The sequence below is a fragment of the Hyalella azteca genome, unplaced genomic scaffold, assembly GCF_000764305.2.
Source record: "Hyalella azteca isolate HAZT.00-mixed unplaced genomic scaffold, Hazt_2.0.2 contig11277, whole genome shotgun sequence".
Lineage (NCBI taxonomy): Eukaryota > Metazoa > Arthropoda > Malacostraca > Amphipoda > Hyalellidae > Hyalella > Hyalella azteca.
Window position 1 is genome coordinate 419,516 of NW_025941278.1, and position 22,472 is coordinate 441,987.

The 22,472-nt window shown below is 36.3% G+C and overlaps 1 protein-coding gene across 1 annotated transcript in view; it reads right to left on the minus strand.

Moving 5' to 3' along the window:
* Positions 1 to 22,472, minus strand: part of LOC108678779 (atrial natriuretic peptide-converting enzyme) — a 111,687-nt gene that overhangs the window by 33,027 nt on the left and 56,188 nt on the right. The window contains exons 6-15 of the mRNA XM_047882783.1: positions 21,641 to 22,073; positions 21,129 to 21,295; positions 20,703 to 20,979; positions 19,201 to 19,296; positions 17,794 to 17,951; positions 17,195 to 17,312; positions 16,345 to 16,433; positions 13,640 to 13,847; positions 7,839 to 7,996; positions 7,044 to 7,227 (exon numbers count right to left, since the gene is read on the minus strand). Of these exons, the coding sequence (XP_047738739.1) occupies positions 7,044 to 7,227; positions 7,839 to 7,996; positions 13,640 to 13,847; positions 16,345 to 16,433; positions 17,195 to 17,312; positions 17,794 to 17,951; positions 19,201 to 19,296; positions 20,703 to 20,979; positions 21,129 to 21,295; positions 21,641 to 22,073 (1,888 nt within the window). The remainder of the gene's footprint in view (positions 1 to 7,043; positions 7,228 to 7,838; positions 7,997 to 13,639; positions 13,848 to 16,344; positions 16,434 to 17,194; positions 17,313 to 17,793; positions 17,952 to 19,200; positions 19,297 to 20,702; positions 20,980 to 21,128; positions 21,296 to 21,640; positions 22,074 to 22,472) is intronic.

Below are 22,472 nucleotides of genomic sequence, written 5' to 3' on the forward strand. Positions count from 1 at the left end.
AAGCATGGTATAAGAAAGTACAATCAATACAACACGAAGCACTAATACCATTAAGTTTTTTTCTATTGAACGCAAATTCTCAAGTCAAGCCATTTTCCATGGAGTTAAAATAGTACCATGAGTGGCATTTAGAAATATATGAACTTTCGAATGTATCAATTATATGAAATGTTGGGTAAAATTCAAAGGTTGTACGTAATTTGTTTCATGGACTTACTACAATGAAAAATACATGACGAACACATAGATTCAAGGAAACTGCAGTGAATGGCATCTATAAAACGAAAGACATGCAGTTAATAAACAAAAACACAAGTAAAATTTTTTAAGAAATGAAAAGATGCGTCAATTGGAATAAAATGCTGACATTGTAGCAGGAAAATAATCAGAAAATCTGGGGCAAAATATATATATGAAAAAGTCTACAATAACTATGTATTCAGACTAATTTCCAAATTTATATTTTTTCTGAAATGTTTCATTTACATTCATGAAGGTAAGAGAAAATCTAATTAAAGTTCTCATATTATAATTCTCAGGGACGAAAATTTAAGTTCTGAACTGCAATTATATGAAGTCATTTTAAAGACAAAAAAAAAAATTGCGGAAAATCCTAATCACTCCAAACTGACAGCTACACAGTGACGGTCACACAGTGTATATATTCGTATGTATGGTTGAATTGTATACAGTTGAATTTACTGCCGGGTGACCACATCTACTCAGCAACAGTCACACGGAGACTGTCATTTGAAGGTGTCAGTTACTCGACAGGTGAAAGTTACATAGTGGTTTCGTTAAATGAGTTGACTGTGTACACAAAAAACACGAGCGTTACTCCATGATCTGAACTTTCGATTTGAATTTTTACTTTCCAAGACGAGCGGCTCGTTTGGCTGACGATTGCGTGTTTTCCTGCAATTGAGGCACTTGCTACATCCCTCCACCCTCATCCACACTCAGCCCCGAACGTACAAATAATCTTGTGCGAGTCTAGCGAACAAATAATCTTGCGTGAACCTGGCGAACAAATAATCTTTTGTGAGCTTAGCGAACAAATATTCTTGTGTGAACCTGGCGAACAAATGTAATCTTCTGTGAGCCTAGTGAACAAATAATCTAATGTGAGTCTAGCGAACAAATAATCTTGTGTGAGCCTTGCGAATAAAAACTCAGTGAGAGTCTAGCAAACAATCCAGAACATCCACTTGACACAAACTATTGAACGTTGGCCTGATTAATTGATCGTTAAATGAAAAAAATGCCAACTAAAGTTTTTTCGGCGGTAATATTGTTTGATGTACGTAATAAAAAAATGGATAGATTTGATTCCCAAACATAATATTTCAAGGCAATTTTCGCATTTTCGCTGATTTTATAAGATGTATTCTCGAATAAATCAGATGCTTTTTCGTTCCAGTGAATGTAGGTAAATTGTGGTCGAATCAACCGACTACTGCTGGGAAATTTATTATGAGAAAGGTCAGTTTTTTCGACGTTTTTGTGTCCTGTTGTACCGCAAGCTAGACACCCTAGCACATGGACCTAGAGGAGGCCTCACTCATTCTTATTAAAGCAAGACGAGGGAGAAGATTAAATTTCTTCTGGAGCATCAGATTTGATTAACAGCGTGCCACTGCTTTCTTTCTCTGCAAGAAACGATGCAAGGTCGGGCTTTTTTCTTTAATGTTTCAGAGTAAGCAACCCTTGAGGCATGAGCTCAAGATCAGAGTCCTGACTGAACAATGCTCGTCGTCTGCTTGGAATGATACTCTTCATTTTCTCGCATTCTTTCCAACTCGGTGAGATGCTTCGCTAAACAAGACTTTTACATTCATTTGCAAATTTTTCACCTCGTAGGAGTTGCTTTCAGATGTATAGTTGAATTTACTGCCGTGCGACCACAGCCTAAGCAATAACAAATTGCAACATCGCATAAGGTTCGGAATACAGGTCGCGCCAGTCATGTTTGACGAACAGATAAACGTAATTCAAGATTACACTACATCAATACAACTGGAAAAGATTAGGATTTCAAGTTTTTAGCGCTCATTTAAAAAAATACTTCCCAACCTCAGTGCTTCAAAGTACAATTCATCAACATTAGATAAAAGTTTCATGGGAAAGCATTAGATTTAGTTCTAAAATATTTAAAAATACTATTGTAATCACGATAATTTTATATTTCATGACCTTTCTCTATGAAATATTTCATTTGAAAGTTCTTCTTCGATCAGTCTGAAAGATCAGGTCCAACATTGCGCTACCTGTTAGACTAATATTCTAATTCAATTTTAGTGCTTATCACCAGATCTCGACTGGCTTATACAACAGAGTTCATTCAGGTCGAACAGACATGAATTTTGCTTATGGGATGTAATATTACTTGAACTTTCACTGAATTTTGATTTGCTTGTTAACGTTAAACTAAGCTTAGAAGAATGAGATTTTAATTCAGTCATCATGCAGATTTTATGTGACAAGGACTTCGATGAAAATCTGGAGATGATTAAACAGAATTTTTGGTTTACTAAAGCGCTTTAGCGGATGAGATGAATTTGCCACGAAATTATAAAAATCAAAATTTCTAACAAACGAATCGAATGTTATCTCCTCGTAGAATAGGATTAAAATCATGATATCTTCATTAAAATTAATGCAACAAATAAGATGAACTGAAACGCAAAATTACGAGATTTCTTCCTCATTCTTAAATTATCGCCTTTAAATTGATGAACAAATTATAAGTTCTGTTTCTTAAACAGACCAAATATTGCGAGTTATCTCTAGCGAAAAGACAAAAATTAAAGTAAATCTTCGAAAGCTTGGCAACACAAACTGAGTAATATTTTTCTAGCAAAGTTAAAAATACATTAATTTTTTCCTCATATCGGACAGAATTGCAAAATTTTTGCAGATATTTCCAAATTTCGAGTTTCTCCTTCAATTCAGCAAGACGGGCCGAGTCATCGTTCTGTAATCAACATAAATCAAGAGTTATCTAATTCAGGTCAGCCAAAAACACGAGTCATCAAACCCTGCACGTTGGCAAATGGTCAGAAGCTTTGTTTTATTCATTAAAACTTAAAATATTCGCAAGGTGAACAATTAACTATAAGTAACCAATATAAATCCATATATGAAATAAAATCGAATACAAGGTATGAGTGCAAATGAGAATAACAAATAATTTAATGCATTCAAGTATTAAAATAACTAAAAGTATCTTTAGGAAAAAATTTACAGATTACATGAGACGAAAATCGAAACAACATCAATCCAAGAATTGGAATAAAATCCAAGGATATTGTGGATGAAACTTGACAATGTGCAAAGAAACACGGACATTCAACGGGAGGGTTAGTCAAGAAATGTCTCGGTAAATGAAGGGAAGATCCAAACGCAGGGATAAGAGAATCGAGTTCACAGTATTTATATACAAACTATCTGTTTAAATAGGGAATTTATTTATGTACAGGGCATTGGATTGAAAGGAAAGGAGGATCTACTATATTTTACTAAACTCGACAAACACTGAATATTAGGATGGGAATATTAATGCTTGAAGAGTGAGTAAAAGTAGCTAAGTTGACGCGAGTTCATGTATGAAATCTTGAATTATTTACTTAGCCAGCCATGTTCTTTGATAGGAAAATACGTCAAGATAAAAATCCTGATGGCTAGAATTCGGCGGCTCACCTAATAGAACCCTGTAAATCGAGACGTTGATATTCTTGTTATTGAGGCCTTCAGGGACTGACGTCAACCAGAAATAGCTTTCTTCATTGAAACAATTGAGTCTAAACGTCAGCAGTAAAAATCGAATACTTGAGGTATTCAATTATTGAATCTCTTTTTATTGAATACTTGAAGTTGAGACGTCAAGAAGTTATAGCTCTCTTCATGAAAACTCTAGGGATATACGTCAATATTCAACAATCTCTTCATTGAAATTATGAAATTTGAAGAATTAAATCATGTGCGAAAGACCTGCTGGTTGAGCACAAGTATAAGCCAGCATAAATTTTCAGCATATGTAAAAGGATATATGTACTCGTGACGCCGATCTAGATTTTCAGAACAGAAGTTATTCCGCCAGTTGGCAAATTATCGTATTAAAACTAAGGTATATTGTAAATATTTCATCATATGGGGGTGATTGTCGAACGATTTCGCAAAGAGAGTTTACAATTCTAACACAGTGGGTGGAAAATATTGAAGAAATTTCAAGCGTTTATTATCTAATGCATGAAAAAACACCTTCCCATGCACTGTACTAATTTTCTATCGTCATATCTGCTTGAGAATTAAAAATAAAAACCTTTAACATCATCGGGTTTCAGTTGAAGCTAAACAAGCAAAATATTTTGTTCAACGTCCATAGAAATCATGTATCATTTATTAATTATGATTATATTCCATAATTATCGGGTAAAATATCGACTTAATATTCATGCTTGAACATTTCCTGGATGCTCGATCGGTCCTCAGTTAGCGACAAAGGGATAAAATATTGAAGTGTTATTGCCAGCTGAAATGAATATGGTATTCAAAAAGTTGTAAAACACGAGTATGTTCTTCCGTTGTGAATTGCAAGGAGTTAAAAATCCGGACTGATTAAACTTTCTCGTTTCCCTGTTGTAAAGCTTAGAAAATGTTTCGCTTGTATGCAAAAAAATGTTATAGAGTCGCAAAAAACAATCATCGACAGGGAAAAAGTGGAAGGCATTCAGATGCAGGGCAAAACGAGCTCCGAGAAATCTCACCCTTCAGCAGTTCTTTTGAGGGGACCGCGGTTAGGAACATTCCTGCAATGGCAACACGAGGCTTAATGAAGAGAAATAGCATCAAGAGCTATGGGTTGTCTTTGGTTGATATTTAAAAACTCGACTCGAAATAACAAGTCGATTAGTTAACTTCTGTTAAATGATTCAAAACGAGTCAGAGATATCCTGAAATGGACTCAAAATAGCAAGTTGTTTAATCTATTGCGGATAGAAAAATCAAAAAGAGCCAAAGATTTCATGAAAAAAGAGTGTATCCAATTCCGAAACGTTGGTGAAATAATTCAATTACAGAAGAAACTCTTAGCAAACACAAAATACTATAAAGATTCTATAGATGAAGTAATCGTCAGAAAATGTCCACGAAACTGAAAACTTTATTTAAAAGGTGGATGTGCTGGCGTGGTGTCAGAAAATGGATGAAAAAAATGGTGAGCCAAATCTCTGTAAATTAATTTAGGAGGAAAAGCGTGAAAAAAATCAATAGAATTGCAATGAAGTACAGAGTATAAAACGTGTTCATTTACTTGGGATTCCTCCCGTGAATCAGAATTGTTTTGCAAATATTGCAAAACAGCTTTTAAGCATCCACAAAACAATAAACAAATTATAGAAATGTATCCGTAGTTAAAATGTAATCGAATTAATCATGAAAATACTGTAATCTTGGGATGAGCTTTTGTATTTATGATATCTCTGTGCATTTATCATGTTTTATGATGTTTAAAATCTGGAAAAAATCAAGATCTCGCATCACAAATTGAAGTTCGCAAAAGAACATCGGAGAATTTGATTAAAACTGAGCAAATGTATTTTGAATAAAAAATTAATTTCTGTAATAAAAAATGTATTCAAAATGTTCGTACCAGGGTAAAACAAACTGCACGAATAGCTTCGTTAAAAATAGCCTGCGCATAAGCGGATCAATGTTGAAACGATACAAGATACTGATGGAAAACGGATGCAACAACCCATAAGCCCTGTTAGCTTTATTTATTTAAAATTAAAACTTTGGTAGGATTTAGACGGGAATTAATATTGTTGAGTTTAGATAGGAAGCTAGTTATGATGCGCTTACTTACTTGATAGGATGTTATTTTGCACGTATTTTTAACTAGCGCACGATACATAGATATTTTTACTAATTTTCTAATCATTCAACTAAATAATCACTAAGTAACTGATTTTTTATTAAAATTAACATATTTATCCTATAATTCAGTCACTTTGGGAGAGTTACACATTGAAACATCTAATTAGTTTCTATCCGAATCCCAACGGAAGAAGCTCTTTGCTATCGAGAAAACTACTACACTGAACAACGCTACTACAGTACACGGCCAACAAACGAATCGAAGATATACTGCTACATATAACACAAACTATCAAACTATTTATTTAGGGAAGTGTTTTAGAGTATAAATTTTCTTAAATCTCTTATGATGATAACTATAATGAAGAACGAAAACAAGTACGTGTTAACAACTTAAATGTGCATGGGATAATGAATCGTATTTCTCATACGATCTCATAACTATTCAGCCCGACTTAAAGGTAACAGAATTTCAAACAGTTGTATTTGAGCAGAAGTAAATAATTTGTATTAAATAAAAATAATTCTTGTTCATTACCAAAGACGAATAGCATTGGATAAATATTGCAAATTAGACTTGGAAAATGTTAAAGAGGGGTTTCAAAACTCAAGTGTGACAAATGGGTGGCCATGAATAGAATTTGAATAAAGTACGGCTATTTTGTATGGCTATCTCGTTCAACGGGTTTTGGTTCAAACACAGCTATATTCTTTTCGACTTTAATGCAGAATTTTGGTTAGTTAACACCTATTTAGATTGAGACTAATTTGTATAAAATATTCGGAATACAAGACAATCTTTTCTTAAATTAGCTGAATCAATTGCTGGGCCCGAGCCATTTGTATCCGCCTTACGGATGGCTAAGTGAAGCATGCACCAGCGAATTAGTGCCTGCATAATTAGCTCCTGTGGTAATTAAAAAACCGAGGTAATTATAAAATCTAAGGACATTATAAAATCTGGGGTATTTACAAAATCTGGAGTAGTTTAAAAAATATAACTCAGTACTCACTGCAGTGAGTGACAGAGAGCACATTTTCTCGTCGACGAAAACTTGAGGTCACGGACGGACGGACGGACAGACAGACAGACGGACATGGCGAGCACAATAGTGCATTTTTTCCATAAATGAGAAAATGCGCTAAAAATTGGGAATAAGACTCACCCTTTGAAGCAGTTGGCCGTGGTGAGCAGCCATGTTGGGTGGACCAGGGTCGCGTCGCACGTGTGGAGGCCGTCTTTGAGCAGCGCGGCCGCCCACGGCCAATCGCCGGCTCCGGCCGTCCGTGCCACGCGGTCGATATACGCAGGCTCGCGGTTGCTGAGGTACAGCGGCCGTACGCCGCATGCTGCACGACCGTGACACGACCGTTGAGACATGGTTGACACTTGCAGAGTTTTTAACGGGAAGTTATTTATTTAGAAATAGGTGTAGAACAAGATTTATTCTTGCAATCGCACAACTGTAATTAAGTTGAATGGATTTTTAATTGTCTAAATTGCGTTTTTGTGAGTGGTAACATTTTTTAGGAAGATAAATCTCAGCACTGGCGAGAAATAATGAAGTGTGCAGGTTCTGACTCATTGCTGCTGGTGAGTAAAAACGTGGTCAATTTTGGAAAAATTTTGAATGCTTTCAGATAATGCGGCCGGAAAATGTGGCTGTGAATACGTTATTTAGGATGCTCACAAACAATGCAGTAAACGATCTTTGAAACTGCGTAAAAACACTAGATAAAATAATTTACAATCACAAGATGTCACAGTGACAATCCATGATGCAAAAAAAAGAACATAAAATATCAAGGATAAGGTAATTTCAAATCTAAATGAAACTTCTGGGAACTGCATTATTAATATAATATTCAAACATAATTTATACTTATTTCTTATTTAAGCATCACAGAGTTTAATGACATATATCAATGAATAACAATTATATATCTTTACTTTCACTTACCAAGCTCGGAGCAGGCCATGTACACGACTGTACGCTTGGTACAGTTGACGCGCTCAAAAGTGATGTTGCTTTTATGCACGTCACTTATCTGGACATACCCCAGACCCGGCACGTGGTCAAAACCGTCCTCCACAACAACCTCTACCAGGTCCACGCCTCTGCAACCAATGTCATTAATCAAGTCAGGGTTGAAAGCAATAAGAAGATAAAAATACCACAAAGCTTGTATTGAGACCTCCTCTTCTTGGTGCATTCTTCAACCAATTTCGGTGTAATTCTTTATTAATAATACCAAATTAGTATAATTAAATGATAACAATATAAACTATATTAAGATAATATAATTCCCAGTCAATTTAGTTGCGTTGCTGTCAAGAGAAATTAAAGCATGCTAATATAATAACAATAGTTCTATTACTTCTGAGATTAAATGAGTATAACAATGTTAATGGTAGTATTCAAATTATTCATTTACTAACATTATTCTTCAGAATTCAGATTAATTTAAAAAAATCATCATGATAAAGAAGGTTATATACACAGTCAGCAGTTTATTTTGATGTGCGCGAATTTAATATCGGAAAACGCAAAATCGCAAGTCAAATATTTGCGTGGCTTAACTCTCTCCCGACGAAATTTGTTTGGCAAAGCCAAAGCCAGAATAATAATCCAGACTAAAATCAACTGCTACATGTACATTGTATTATGTACATTTATTCGTATGATATCACGGTCACTATGTGCCTATTGAAGGTTACTGGGGCAGGTAAATTGCGTGGCGTTCTGGTATCATACAAAAACACTTAGGATCCAGAAAAGTTTTCTAATCTCCACAAAGATTTTGCGAAAGAAGGCCGGCAAAGTTGGGCTTGGCCGCACAAGAAAAAGATCCCAACTACTGAGCTTTTCGGCCGCGTAAGACACGGCGTGTGCGTTCCGTAGACTCACCTTACATAAATCAAAATTCGCTTCGGCAAGCAGCGATGCCGTCCACGAGATTTTGAATACAATAGAACTTTAGCTTCCATTGAAGCAATAAAATCTAATGAAATCTCAATCTGAATATTGATACTGTTAATGGATGTATTTATGGAATACGAATGAGTGCTTCTTAACTGTGGTTCAAGATTTCTCAATTTGAATCGGAACTCCCGAAGAGATAATATATGAACACAACAGTAAAAATTAATAAACTATTTGTTTCAACATAGCAATGTTGAATTCGATTAAAGTCATCAAGTCATTTGACACTTGAATCTTTTATTGAAAATGATATTAAAATCTTTCAAAACTAAATCAGGTTGAATATATATTTCCATATGTAAATCATGGTCGACAATGCAATTAACTGTCTCGGTATATTCAGTTACAAATTCAAATATTTACCACACGAATTACAAATTAATTTCGGCTCAGTTGGTATTAAAAGCAAAACAAGAAGCTAATTAAACGTTGAAAATGAGTAAGATATTCTGCGTTCTATCGACCAGCTGCGCTCGCAAGAACACGTTCCAGGTCCACGTTGTGATGGTCATCACAGCTCGTGAAGATCAAACCCAACAAGTAACTAACCAGAAGAGAGTGAAGAGAACCTCGCTTAAATACTTAATATCCGCACCGGAGAAGGTAGCAGCTGCTCGACATTAATATTCAAAGGTTGGCTGCTCGAAGCCTGGTCACGTAATTTCATTAAATTGAAATTAACGAAAAGCTCATGGATGAGAAAGCAGAGCCGAAGCGTTCATGTTTGATTATGTGGCATTGAATGCTCTAATTTTGCGATTAGACGTGAATGGAGATTAAATTTATAAAAGAAATGAATGATAATTTATGCAAGTTGCAACGATAAAAACTCTTTTACACCGCGTTGAAAATTATTCTATAGTTGTTTCGGGATGTAAGGGTGAGTAGGCTAACAGCAGGCAAAACACAGATTCTTAATTACCGAGAAAATAAGAGCCACAATTATGTAAACCAAGGCCGAAATTCCTGACGATATATTTCTTGAATATATCAATGATTGCTGGCAGCAAGGTGATTATAGCTGTACAAGCAACCATATAATTCTATTTGGAAATTATCCTAGATATTGTACATGAATGAAGGGTGCATGGTTGCAACAAAACATTATTGAGTAATTTGAATTTCAACTAAATCCACTAATAATATGTTGTAAACAACGTTTTTTATTTCGCAGTGCTACTTGGAAAGACAGAATCCGGCCCATCCTAAACTGCAGGGCAGCCAACGATCCGCAGCAAATTCTAAACTTTGGGAAAATTTCCGAATAAATTCTCGAAATTAAATACGAAGCCGCTATCAAGCTGTCTCTATTGCATAAACAATCCAGGATTTAATTAAGAGCTGAGTTTGTGAGATTAAATTCTCTTGTGTCGAGGCACCTCGCACCGATTCCGCTCTCGGCTCACGACGTATTGCGTCACGAATTTATCTACAATTTACGCCTTGAGTTCAATGGAAATTTCGCTTGAAGAAATTTTCCATGAATACATAAAGTGCTCCAAAGTTATTAACAAAAAGCAGAATAACAGAAAGTGCATAATGACCGATAGGCAGACCCCAAAGATCGGTCAAATATTTATAGTTCACTTTTTATCAACGAGACAGGAACATCCGAAACGTGGACAAAAGAAATCGATATTGACCTCAATGGATAAATGCCATCACAGAGCGAGCGAACATGTTCGTCGCAGAAATTGATTGGCTAATTATTGAAGACAGAAATGCACGAGCGGAAATATTGGCGTCTCAGGGATTTTAACGAGACTTGCTTTGCTCAGAACTTCGACAAAGACCTTTAAAAGATTTTTAATTAGGAAACTCGTCAAATTGCTGGCATGACTCACATAGCGGCCTGAACTCAAGCACAGCCAACTACGTCCATTGTCAACGAAATAATTAATAGAATTCGTAATTCACGCATCAACTGCTATTTCTTGAACAGATAAGATTGAGTCACTCAGTATTTATAATTCAAACATCGTGCATAATTGCTTGTAGGGTATAATATATATAAATGAATACGAGTATCTTTAAAACACTCAATTTGAAGTCCGTCCAGATATATTTAGTTTTTGTCGCATCTATTTATTTGGAATTTATTTTAAAACTCAATAAATGAAGGTAGCAGAAGTAATTTATTTAAATCAGGTATATTTTGTAGTGAAAATTCTACAGGTCACTCATCACGGAAATGTTCAACAATTTCAATTAATTCCCACCTAATTCTACCAATTAGACTTGTTTCCTTAGTGAATTCATCTATTCATTCAAAAGAAATATACTCTGTAACAATCTGGCTTTCAAATTTCGAAATAAAAAATAAACTATCTTATAACCATTCGTAGTAATTACCCAATGTACAAAATTACTACATACTCGCAATGTAATTAAATTTGTTACTTCAAGAAGCGAAAGAAAATATAGTTCCTCTTCCTCCAGAATTCGCTGTGACATTTTTTGGTGATCTGGTCACATGGAAGATTTAAGATCCTTGAGCCGCTTGAGAGGTTTTCAGTTTATTTGGACACTCTTCACTCGAGGGTTCTGAGTGAGACATTTTCCAGTCTCTTATTAAGACCTTGAGTTCTCTGTAGTTTAGAGTGCCGTCAAGGCTGCGTCAAGAATGTGTTTGTATCACAGCGAGACTAACAAGAGGCTTTATAATATCGTAGTTCTAGCTCGAGCTAATAAAATGAAAATCCCATCTTGCATATCGAGACATACAGGTTTGTACTTCTTATTGAGGAAATAAATGTAAATCTTATTAAATCTTTAAAAATTCTCATGTATAATTGTATAAGGAAATTTTTCATTTGCCTAATCCCTGCTACGAACACTATTGTGATGAGTTAATTTCATAATTCACAAACAGTGCTGACTTTATAACTCATTCTCATTTAATTTAACATTTAAATTGGTGCATGAAATATATCTCATTCTATTCCATCTACCATTCAGACAAACAAAATCCAAGAGTCAGTCATGGATGCATTATTCCCTTTAAGACGTTTAACGGAGCTGCAAAATTGCCGCTGATAAAACGAATTCGATTAGCAGAGTCATTTGCTGAAGACAAAAGCCCCGAGGAAAGTTTTTGCGCTGGACAAAAGCGGCAATTATGCGGATCAAAGGGTGGTAGGGATGTCTTTTTCTCATGGCTTAGAGTAAATAGCCAAAGGTAGTTTGAGTGAAGACCTGTCACTGCAAGACATCAAATCCCGCAAAAACCCTTCTTCCATGAAGGAATGAAAAATGTGGCACAAAAAACCATGAAGGAATGAAAAATGTGGCACAAAAAACCGTAGAGTTTATCACCGGAAACGATGGATGGTTCTTATTTTCAATTAAAAGCCTAAAAGAATAAAGTACGGGCCCAAAAGCTCAACCCGGAAGATCGCCCGCTTAAGGAGGAACGATTTATTGCGAAAGAAGTTCTTCGGCGCTTCATAAACCGACACAGATACGAACATTTATCATGTAACGGACGAACAATAACTCGGAAAAGAATTGAAAACTATCTCTTTTTGTTTGTTGTATCCAATATTTTTTAATATCCAAGCTAAATATTGTTGGATTTGCATATTTTTTTATAAAAGTTGAGCAGAACTAATGACGGATCTTATATGCAACTGAAAAAAAATCACACCATTATGGGTTTTAAATTCAAGTTTATACTAAGAACATTTCCAACTCAGATTTTCTTACTAAGTCAAGACACAAACACCGTAATTGTAAAATTACAAATTTTCATTCGTTTTTTTTCTGTTGTATTAATTCTCACCCGGAGCAGAATTGGTCCATGGACAAGAAGCCGGAATTCAAGGGTAAAGTCAAAAACCTTTTAATTCGTCAATATTTGAAGCGCGCATAGGTCCGAACTCTTGTTCAGGTGTTTCATTAAAACGAATGTCCATGCTCAGCTGCGCTTGACTCTATAAAACATCCTTTGTTGACATTCCAGGATCAGCTTCAGAGCGGGCAATTCTAAATGAAAGTTTGACTGAACTCATTAACTGATTTCTTGCTGACATGCTGTAAAAATGGCTACTGGTTGGAAGTGATAACAGAGTTTAATATGTAAAAAAACCGAAAACTCTTTGCCTGAGGATATTTTTTTCGTAGGGTGAAATAATGGAGTGAAAATGCGAAGCTAATGTAAATGATGTCGAATAAGATCCTTCATATGCGATTTCCTATTTTCTATTAAAAGACTATTGGCTGGACCAGAGTATAAAATAATTTTACGTGGAAAACTAAGCACAAGTTCACTATGCGAAAATTAGAAACGATTGGAAAGTTTTCGATCCGATATACTTCAATGCATCATATCCCATTTTACCGGTCTGGTCAAAATCGACGAAGAAGAATACTAAAGCTGATTATGAAATATTGTAGAGAGTTAAGCCTCACAAACAAGTAATATTTGGTTGTGATTTGTAAGCATATATATGAATGAGAAACACGAGTTCAGAATAATGATAATATCAGGTAAATTGTTCTATATACCGATATTACTGCAGGTAGCTCCAAATGAGAGTATGATCAAATAAATTTCATAACCAAGCGAAAGAATTACTAGTATTTATGTCAATATTTACTAATACTGATATACTAATATTTATATCATAATACTAATATAATAATATTAGTATTATAATATTAAGATTATTAATCTCTCATTATAATATTATTATAATAATAATAATACTAATATAATAATATTAGCATTATCATTAATAATAATAATCCTAATATTTATATCATAGATCGGAACTTACCCATAAGTGAGTAGATCACATGTGACCTCAGCCATGTTGTGGATAAGCTGGTGGGCCTCCCTGGTCGTGAGGGTTTTGTTTATGTTGTCCACACACACGCGTGAGGGGTCACCCGCCTCCGTGTACCGCAGCAACCCCTCTCTGTTGTAGCGCGTCCAGCGCTGGTCCTTCAGGGCAGACTCGTCGGTCGGCGTCGATGTCAGCGATACTGTCGAAGCATCACAGTCACCGCGTCATGCATTGATTAAAACATCATTCAAAGGAATGAGTGTGAGTTTGTTCGAAAATCGATGTACATTTTGCACCTATGTTGGTCAATGTAAGTTAATTTAGCCCGGTAAAAGAGCTACAAATTAGTCACGGCGTCACGCATCGATAGAAAGATCGCTCAGAGGATAACCGCGTTACGAGTAGTTTTGCTCACAAATGGACTATCAAAGCTGCGTGCATAATGTGTGTCACAATTTCGACAATATGATTCACTAATTTTCAGGCTGAACAGGTAAACCTAGAGAGCTGCCATCAATAAAGAAGTGAGTTAAGAGACTCTGATTGGAATTCTGTCGAAAACTCCGTTGCAATGTTCCTATGACACGCGCTCTGCATGACCAAAAATAATGTTGATACTCTATGAACTAATTCGTGCATCATCTAACTGACGCTGGAGCCTGTGGAGAATTGTGGAGATTCACACGTGGCTAGAGAAGCCAAAGATTCACACGGGGCTAGAGAAGCCAAAGATTTACACGTGGCTAGAGAAGCCAAAGATTTACACGTGGATATTATATTATATAGCTTTTCATGGAATGCAAAAGAAGTCAAAGTAAAGCATGCAAGAAAAAAGTATTTCCACTTCATATTTATAAATGGTTACACGAAACAGCATATTTGTTAACCAAAAATTCTTAGACAAGTAGAATGTCGAGTGTTTCGTGACGTTACCAGTGCAACGCTAATTCCTTTAGCTCCGGATGTGATAGTTCAACCTTTCGTCACTCGCGCGGCCGCGGTCCGTTCCGTAAAATCCATAAACTCAAGAAAACTTTGTCGATTGCTTGTTTTCATGACATGAAAAGCCCTCAGCGGAGCGATAAAGGACACTAAAAACTATAGTTAAAAAGTTCAACACATCCTACGAGGATCGAATCGTCAATCAAGTAAAGGACTTTGTTCAACTTGTTTCGACGGCGTAAGCAATTGAATGTTTGGTAAAATTAGAAAATTTATTATTTCATATTAATCTATGATTAGATTGCGATACTTAGACGCTCAAAAATAGCAATTTATTGCTTATATAAACAACTATGTTACTGTCGAACAATCACAGTGGTTGGACAATGTTGCATTAATTAATATATTCACTGAGTAAGCAATTAACGAACCTGTGATTTTTCTGCATCAGCCCATCTCAGATGGAGTGTCATTTTCAAGAAGTCATGGATATTTTTTATTTATTACAGTGAGAATTTGGATTTGAAGATCACTGAATATTTTTAGCTAAGCGAGGAAAGTATACTGAGAAATTTAATGCCGCAGGAATTGCAAAATTCACGGAAAACTAAGTAAATATTTGCTTTAGTTATTACCTTGCGTTGCTTTGGTTCAAGTCGAGTTTTGGTTAATAACGTGTCAGCTACGGTGGTGAAAATTGCCTAGATGTTTCTGCATCGAGAGATTTTAAGTTTCCATTTCTCCAACGGTGCCAGCATTAAATATGCGTCATCTAACTATCAATAACCACCTTATTCGTCGTGAATGTAACCTCCAAACTGACAATACGTTTACGATACAATGAACACATAAAAAACAGTGCTAACATCCACAAAAATGTGTCTGTAATATTCTCGACAGCACACCATATGTGGATAGGAAAGCAAGTGATCAAGGATTAAACTGAAATGTTAGTGTAAAAACCATAAATAAATGCTGACCTGACATAGAACTGAACTCCAATTTAACCTACAAATGTGGTTGTGACAGAAACAATTGCGATTCCTGAGATTAAATTCAAAATATGTTTTTAAACCGGAAGAGGGCGGAATGCTAGGGAGGGAAGCAGCTGCAGATTTTCGCAAGCCCACAGCCTGAACTGTCGGTGCATTAAATTGACGCCGCGCCGGGGGGCTGATAAAGCTCGGATTTATGCTGCACAGCTGATGGCTGCTCACGACGAATAATTCGTTGGTGCATAGCTGAGCTGAACGTTATTTACGTTCAATATCAAATAAAAATGAAATAATTTATCGCGGAGTTGTGAATTATGGAATATTATGGATATCTAGACGAATTCATGATTTATTTTGGAGATGATTGGTTATTCACAAGAAGTAAAACTAGCCGAGATGAGACTCAGTCCTCATTATGTTGAGAACAAAAACCATTTAAATTTGAAAAAATCAAAATTTGTATGAAAGAAAAATCTAAAGACAACAATGCAGACAAATTTGATTGTTGTAACGTCATCAGCCCCATCGACTCTGATAACAAATGGTGGAAAAAGCTACCTCATGTATATAATAGAAAATTTGTGCGTTGCATATTAATTTTAAATTTAATCACTGTCAACGTGCATTAATATAAATTATATTGGTGACTTATTTCCGAATTGCATAAATTAACTGAAGAAAATGTTGAATGAATAACCATCCGGTGTGCATTTGGTATTATAATTCCTATTGATATAAATAAGTAATAGGTATACTCACAGCAACTGCGTTCGTCGGCGCCGTTGGCGCAGTCTTCGATGCCATCACATTTGCGGTCCTGAGAAACACATTGGGACCCGCCACCGCACCTGTATTAGTTAACATATGTTTTATGATCAAATATTTTAGTAACATTCAGCACTAAAGAAAGCTGCGTCAAAGTTTAGCGGATTTGAGGTGTTCCGATTGCTTCATTATAAATACAATTTAAATTAGTAATGAATACATACATACAATATTTATTTATTCTTTATTATTTAAACATCGGTGGCGAGTCGGTAGATGCGCGAGTGATGCGACCGAACAGAGCACTACAACGCAGCTCCAACCGACTTGTTAATTCAATTTTTTTTTAAATAAACGAACATGGTGAGTATATATTTATTTGCTGTTGTACATATATTCCTGATCCAAGGACTTCAGTTGAGAAGTACAAGTATCACGAAAGACAAGCCTATGTTTCCATTGATTATTTATAGAATGTGATTACGAGCGCCTGCCATTTTTGTCTTCGGGGTTAACATTTAGTAGCTAAAGCCCTAAATATATATTTCAAATTATCGTCACTCATATGATATGATTAACATCATTAATGATTTTGTATAGTTATTAGGTCGAAATAATTATCACACACACTTGAAATTTATTTCGAAATGATTTGGTCCTATTCAAAGCATCTCGAAATGTTCGCTTTGATGCAAAAAAAAAAATGCTGTTTAACTTATGTATGTATAATTTTGGAGATAATTATTCCTCGTTGGGGACGCACCTGATGATCGCTTTCATGCAAACTAATTATGTATAAATAATGTATGTATTATTATGGAGATAACTATGGATTTCTAAGGACCTGAAGGAGCCTGGGGAGCAGGAGGCGCAGTGATCCTCGTCCGACATGTCGAGACAATCAACGACGCCGTCACACACGCGCTCTGCCCACCCTTTCAGGTGCAGCTCTCGGGAGCATCCTGTGGGTGATGAGAGTGATGAGAGTGATGAGAGTGATGACTCGTGGTGACGTGAGTGATGACATGTGGTGACGTGAGTGATGACATGTGGTGACGTGAGTGATGAGAGTGATGATATGTGGTGACGTGAGTGATGACACGTGATGACGTGAATGATGACATGTGGTGACGTGAGTGATGACACGTGGTGACGTGAATGATGACATGTGGTGACGTGAGTGATGACACGTGGTGACGTGAGTGTGACAGGTTTAAACATGCAAATTTAATAACCGAAAGTCATAGATCAAATTACTAAACTAGTCAGAATATATCAATGAGATGAACATTGTCGAAGCCTCACCTATGTTTGAACCAATTAATACAAAGCTCGCTAACGAAACAAATTAAACAGAGAGATGTGCATCCTTAGGAAAAGTGAATCATAATAGTCAAAAGCAAACATCTCATCGTGTAACGGTTTTGAAATGGAATTTCGTACCAGGTTTTGCCGTGCACTTGTGGCCGTCTTGGAAGAGAGGGAATTTTCCGCAGTCAATTTTGAGTCGAAGATGAGGAGGAAGCCGAGTCCTGCAGGCGCCCATCACCTCCTCGCAAAAATCCCGACACGGAGGAATGAGTTCGTCTTCAAAGGTTCCTCTGATAATTAAAGAAATGAAAAGGAAAGACGTTGGATAAATATAAACTGTGTCGACGTCGATTTGTGAAGCAAAGAAAAAGGCGGAAGAAAAAAAGATACAACAGGAAAAAATTATCTGGTGGTTTCATTTCTTTCCATTTCTAGGGTAACTTGCGATTTAGGGAAACAAATAATTGATATTGGTGATATATATTTGACTTACAAGTAATATTTTCGTTCAATTCTATAGAGACAAGTTGAGAATTAAAACGTTTCTGTAGCGCTAGGAATTTCGAATGAAAATTATATTTAATGTTCAGGGTGAGCCTCTTATTCATGAAATGCTCTGCGATAACTTCGACGTAAACTTTAGTTCAAAGAAAACGTGTTTATTAAATCTAAAGACACGTTGGATAAATCTAAACTCTATCAGCGTATGTTTGTGAAGCACAGAAAATGACAGAAGAAAGAAACACACCACTAGAAAAGACTTCTCAATATAAATAACGAAAATGGGATATTAAGAGGATGGTGCACTGCGGTCAGGCCGCGTTGCCTTCATAGTGGTTTCTTCCCTAAGTCTGCTGGCTGTAACTCCACTCGCAAATAAGATATCAGTCTGAAATTGTGAATGTTATTTTGAATGTGATAGTGTGTTTACTCGTTCACGGCACGAGGTTAACTCCTGATTTACGTAGTCCAATAGAGTGTGCAGTATGCAGTAGCAAGGTACCTAAAATTCATCAGATATCCTATACACATAATGATTGATTAATAAATGAACTATCTGGTTAATCCCGCGTAGTCCACGTAATTTGAAAATCCCATCATCAAACTCATCTCGAATCACGTCATATTGAAACTCGTCATCCCGATTCCCGGCATCACACGTACTCCCGGCAGCTCGAATCTCGTTATCTTGATTCCAGTAAAATAATTTTGAAACTAAAATACGTTCATTAATGTACGAGCTCTTCCAACCCACATCCAGCACGGAATTCACATTCAACTCCTGATTGGAAATTTAAAAAAAATAAAATTTTTAAGTTTTTTACAAAAAATCCTGGATACGCGCCTTGCATGTCAGCCCCCATATATTTCCAGTGCAAAGAGCAACAAAGCCTTCGTGGAATGAACCACGCACTATTAATGAAATTTTACGTGGATACATGTGAAAATATGAGATATATTGTATATATTATGAATTAAAATAATATATTTTACTAGCATACAAATATGATTACTAATTTTTTGCCAGGGTTCACTCACCGTGACGTTGGCTGGGAAAATTTATGGCAGTCTGGCTGTAGCACCTCACACATGAACTCCAGGGCCAGCGAGTGGCATGAAGAGTCAACCATTTCCCTGCACGCAATCATGTAAGTAGTATTTATATATAGCATAATTTTTTTATTGTTTATACATTATTATTTAACATAAATTTTAGCATTATCATTTATATACAATTAATTTAATTATTCTGAAATTCTGAGGCCAGCTCCCACACTGTTTGTACGCCAAACTCAGAATGCTTTGCACTCACTTAATTTACGGGGTCAAATACCTGAGCATAGTAAGACAATAAGCATAAAAATGAAGGAATTCCAAAATTCAGTGTTAAGGTAAGTTACTGTGGCATAGAAATGGGTCGAATATAACTAATCATAGCAGATAAAATGTTATAGAGTAATATTCCGTAAAACAGTTAATGCCAAACTAATAGTTGGAAACTTGGTAAATTTACGCTTTCGGTTTATTATTAGAGAAGTAGGAGATATACGCGAAAGATTGAATTTAAAAACAGATTGAATTTAAAAAGAAGAGAGTGAATTTAAAAACTACTGCATATCTGGGCTCTCATATTAAATTATCTTGTATAGCTTTTTTGCTTCAGTAATTAATTCAAGCATTTATCCCACGTATCAGTTTTACTAGACGGAGGCTCCTCAAAACTCTGTCTCCGGTCTTGTGCCTCATACATGCAAAGGCGCTAATATGCGTGCCACAGCTCATATGAGCGACGATGTCTGGGGCTTTTTACCGTAGACTTTTCCCTTTGTTTCTTGGTGGCACTTTTCGGCAAAAGTTTACCTCAGTTTGCCACGGCGGAGGCTGGCAGTGTTGATGCACGTTATAAAGATGATATCAAGCAGGCTTTGCTCAAGAAAACGTCAACGCGAGTGCGGTTTAAACTAGATGTCATCATATGTTAGAACATCGCAGCAATATTCTGTGAATTATATTCAAACAGCGGAACTAATTTCGGCATAAAATTTTAGTTTTGAGAGTTTTTGAGACGATTAACAATCAGCCTCATGATCTATTTAGACTATAGAGGTAATAAGAACAAAACAATTGAGTCACGTTTCAGACCAATCAGCCCTATAGGTATTTTAGTTTCACACTATTGAAAGGCTTCCTTGTCAATTCCTTTTAGCAGTAATTTATTACGGCTGATTTTCCTAATTTCATTTTGGATTGCAGGTAGTTTGCCATTACACACTCAAACGAAAATTATTGTTGGAAATTATTTTTTTCTTATAAATGAACTCCTCATTAAACATCGAAACCCTGGTTACAGTGGGGATAGATACAATAATAATGTTAAACAATAAATTTTAAACCATTTAACTAATAAGGACGACAGTTTTTAGATGTGGGCACACTCGCCTCGTCTATAGAGATAATGATTTCAATTATGTTAGAAACTAGCATCATTTTTCGTCTCGAACATTGTTTTGTAACGACATTCTTCACAGGAAATTTCATACCTGATAAACGCAAGATCTTTTTCAGCATCCGAGAGATCAATATGGCCCATGAGGTTCGGGTAGGTGGTGACGTTGTGATGCAGCGTCGAGCAATACGTGAGGTCAAGCTTAGAGCAAACTCTGGGCGAAGGAGTGGCAAGGACTCGTGAACTCTGGGTCGCGAAACGGCTTGGATAGTTGGAACCCAACGAAGAAGCGCCGGGAGGTTCAACAGTGTGCACTGGGATGCTGGAGTCTGTCGGCATTGTCGATGCGTTTTGCAGCGACAAAATCCGCTCTGAGAACATGAAAAACGAGATGCTAAATTTGAACGATTGAGAGTCATGTCAGTTGATCATGCATTTCTGATAGATTCCATGTTCAAATCACATGAATAAATACTTTTTCAAGATCCAAAATAACGGGAAATGAGCCGTTTTGACAAACCTTCAATTTCGAGGCTATCTTCGTCCAGCTGCAGACCAGCAAATGCATCAGAGTTTGATTTCCGGATTTCAGAGAGCAGCACAATGTAGAGGTCGGCAGCGTCGAGGCGCAGTTTTTGTTGGTCGATGTGGAGATTGAAGTGCACAACCAGCGAATCTTCTTCTCCTCTGCAAAATGGGTTGAAATCGATCACTTTCTAAAAGTTCTACACTAGTATGTTTCAATGTTAATTGAAGCAGGAGTTGTCGATTAGGATTTTAAAAGACTATTTGATGAGTATTGAATCCAGCCTGACATTACTATGATAAACGAGTTGTTACATTGTCTAAAATAACTAATACTTTAGGCATTGACACTTTTGTCTACTGCACATGCTGTACGTAACTAAACTTGAATCGACCAAGGAGTACCCATTTGCATAATCAACCCAAAACCTACCTTAACATTTCATAGTAAAAATTATTTTAAACCGATTTAGTCATTCGTCTGGTGGTGTCTTTATGGTAGTTCACCTGTCAAGAGCTAAAATTTCAGATCGGATGAATGCCACTTTGAAGAGCGAGGTGGAGTAGATGCGGTCCATGCGTTGCTGGAAGGCTCTAAGGGTGGCTAGGTATTCCTCTCCTGTAGTGTCTGATAGAGCCTCCCTCCACGGAGCTTCAAATTGTTCAGTGGTTTGGTCGAACATCCCTCGTCTCGTGTTGGTACCACGAAAAGAGTTCGCACTTCGTCCCTGCATGGAGTTGTTAGCAACCATCCTGGAGCTGGCCAAGTTGCTGAAGCTACTGCGGTTGTTGCGAGTGTAGGGCTCTCTGAAGCGATCAGATCCATTATCTCGTCTCAAACCATAACTCCTCAGAGACGTTATGCTTCTGTCAATACCCATTACTCGCAGTTTGCCCTTGAATACTTGCACCTTGGAGGGCTCCAAGCCCAAAAATTGGTCTGATGGGAGGAAGAGACATGCATAATTTGAATATTCATGAACTGAGACATGATCCTTTTCAATCAGAAATCAGAAATGAAGATTCAAAAACAACTTTAGCTTCAGTGCTATAGTGTAATCTTCCAAATCATTTCAGAAATAATTGGATTTTTAGGGAACCATTACCTTAATCCGATTTGGATTTTTGAGGAACAATAAACTGAAGCATCAGTGTTATGAAAATAACAATGAAAACGCAGAAAAACATTTCTTGAAGTGAAAGCTGAAAGATTCATGCAGCATTTTTAAAAGACATTTCACGATACCTTTTAAATAAATGTTTCACACTTTGGCCCGTGAGAAAATACATATTTTAAGCCAGGTGTTACTTTTCTACATTTCCACTTGTTGAACGTTAT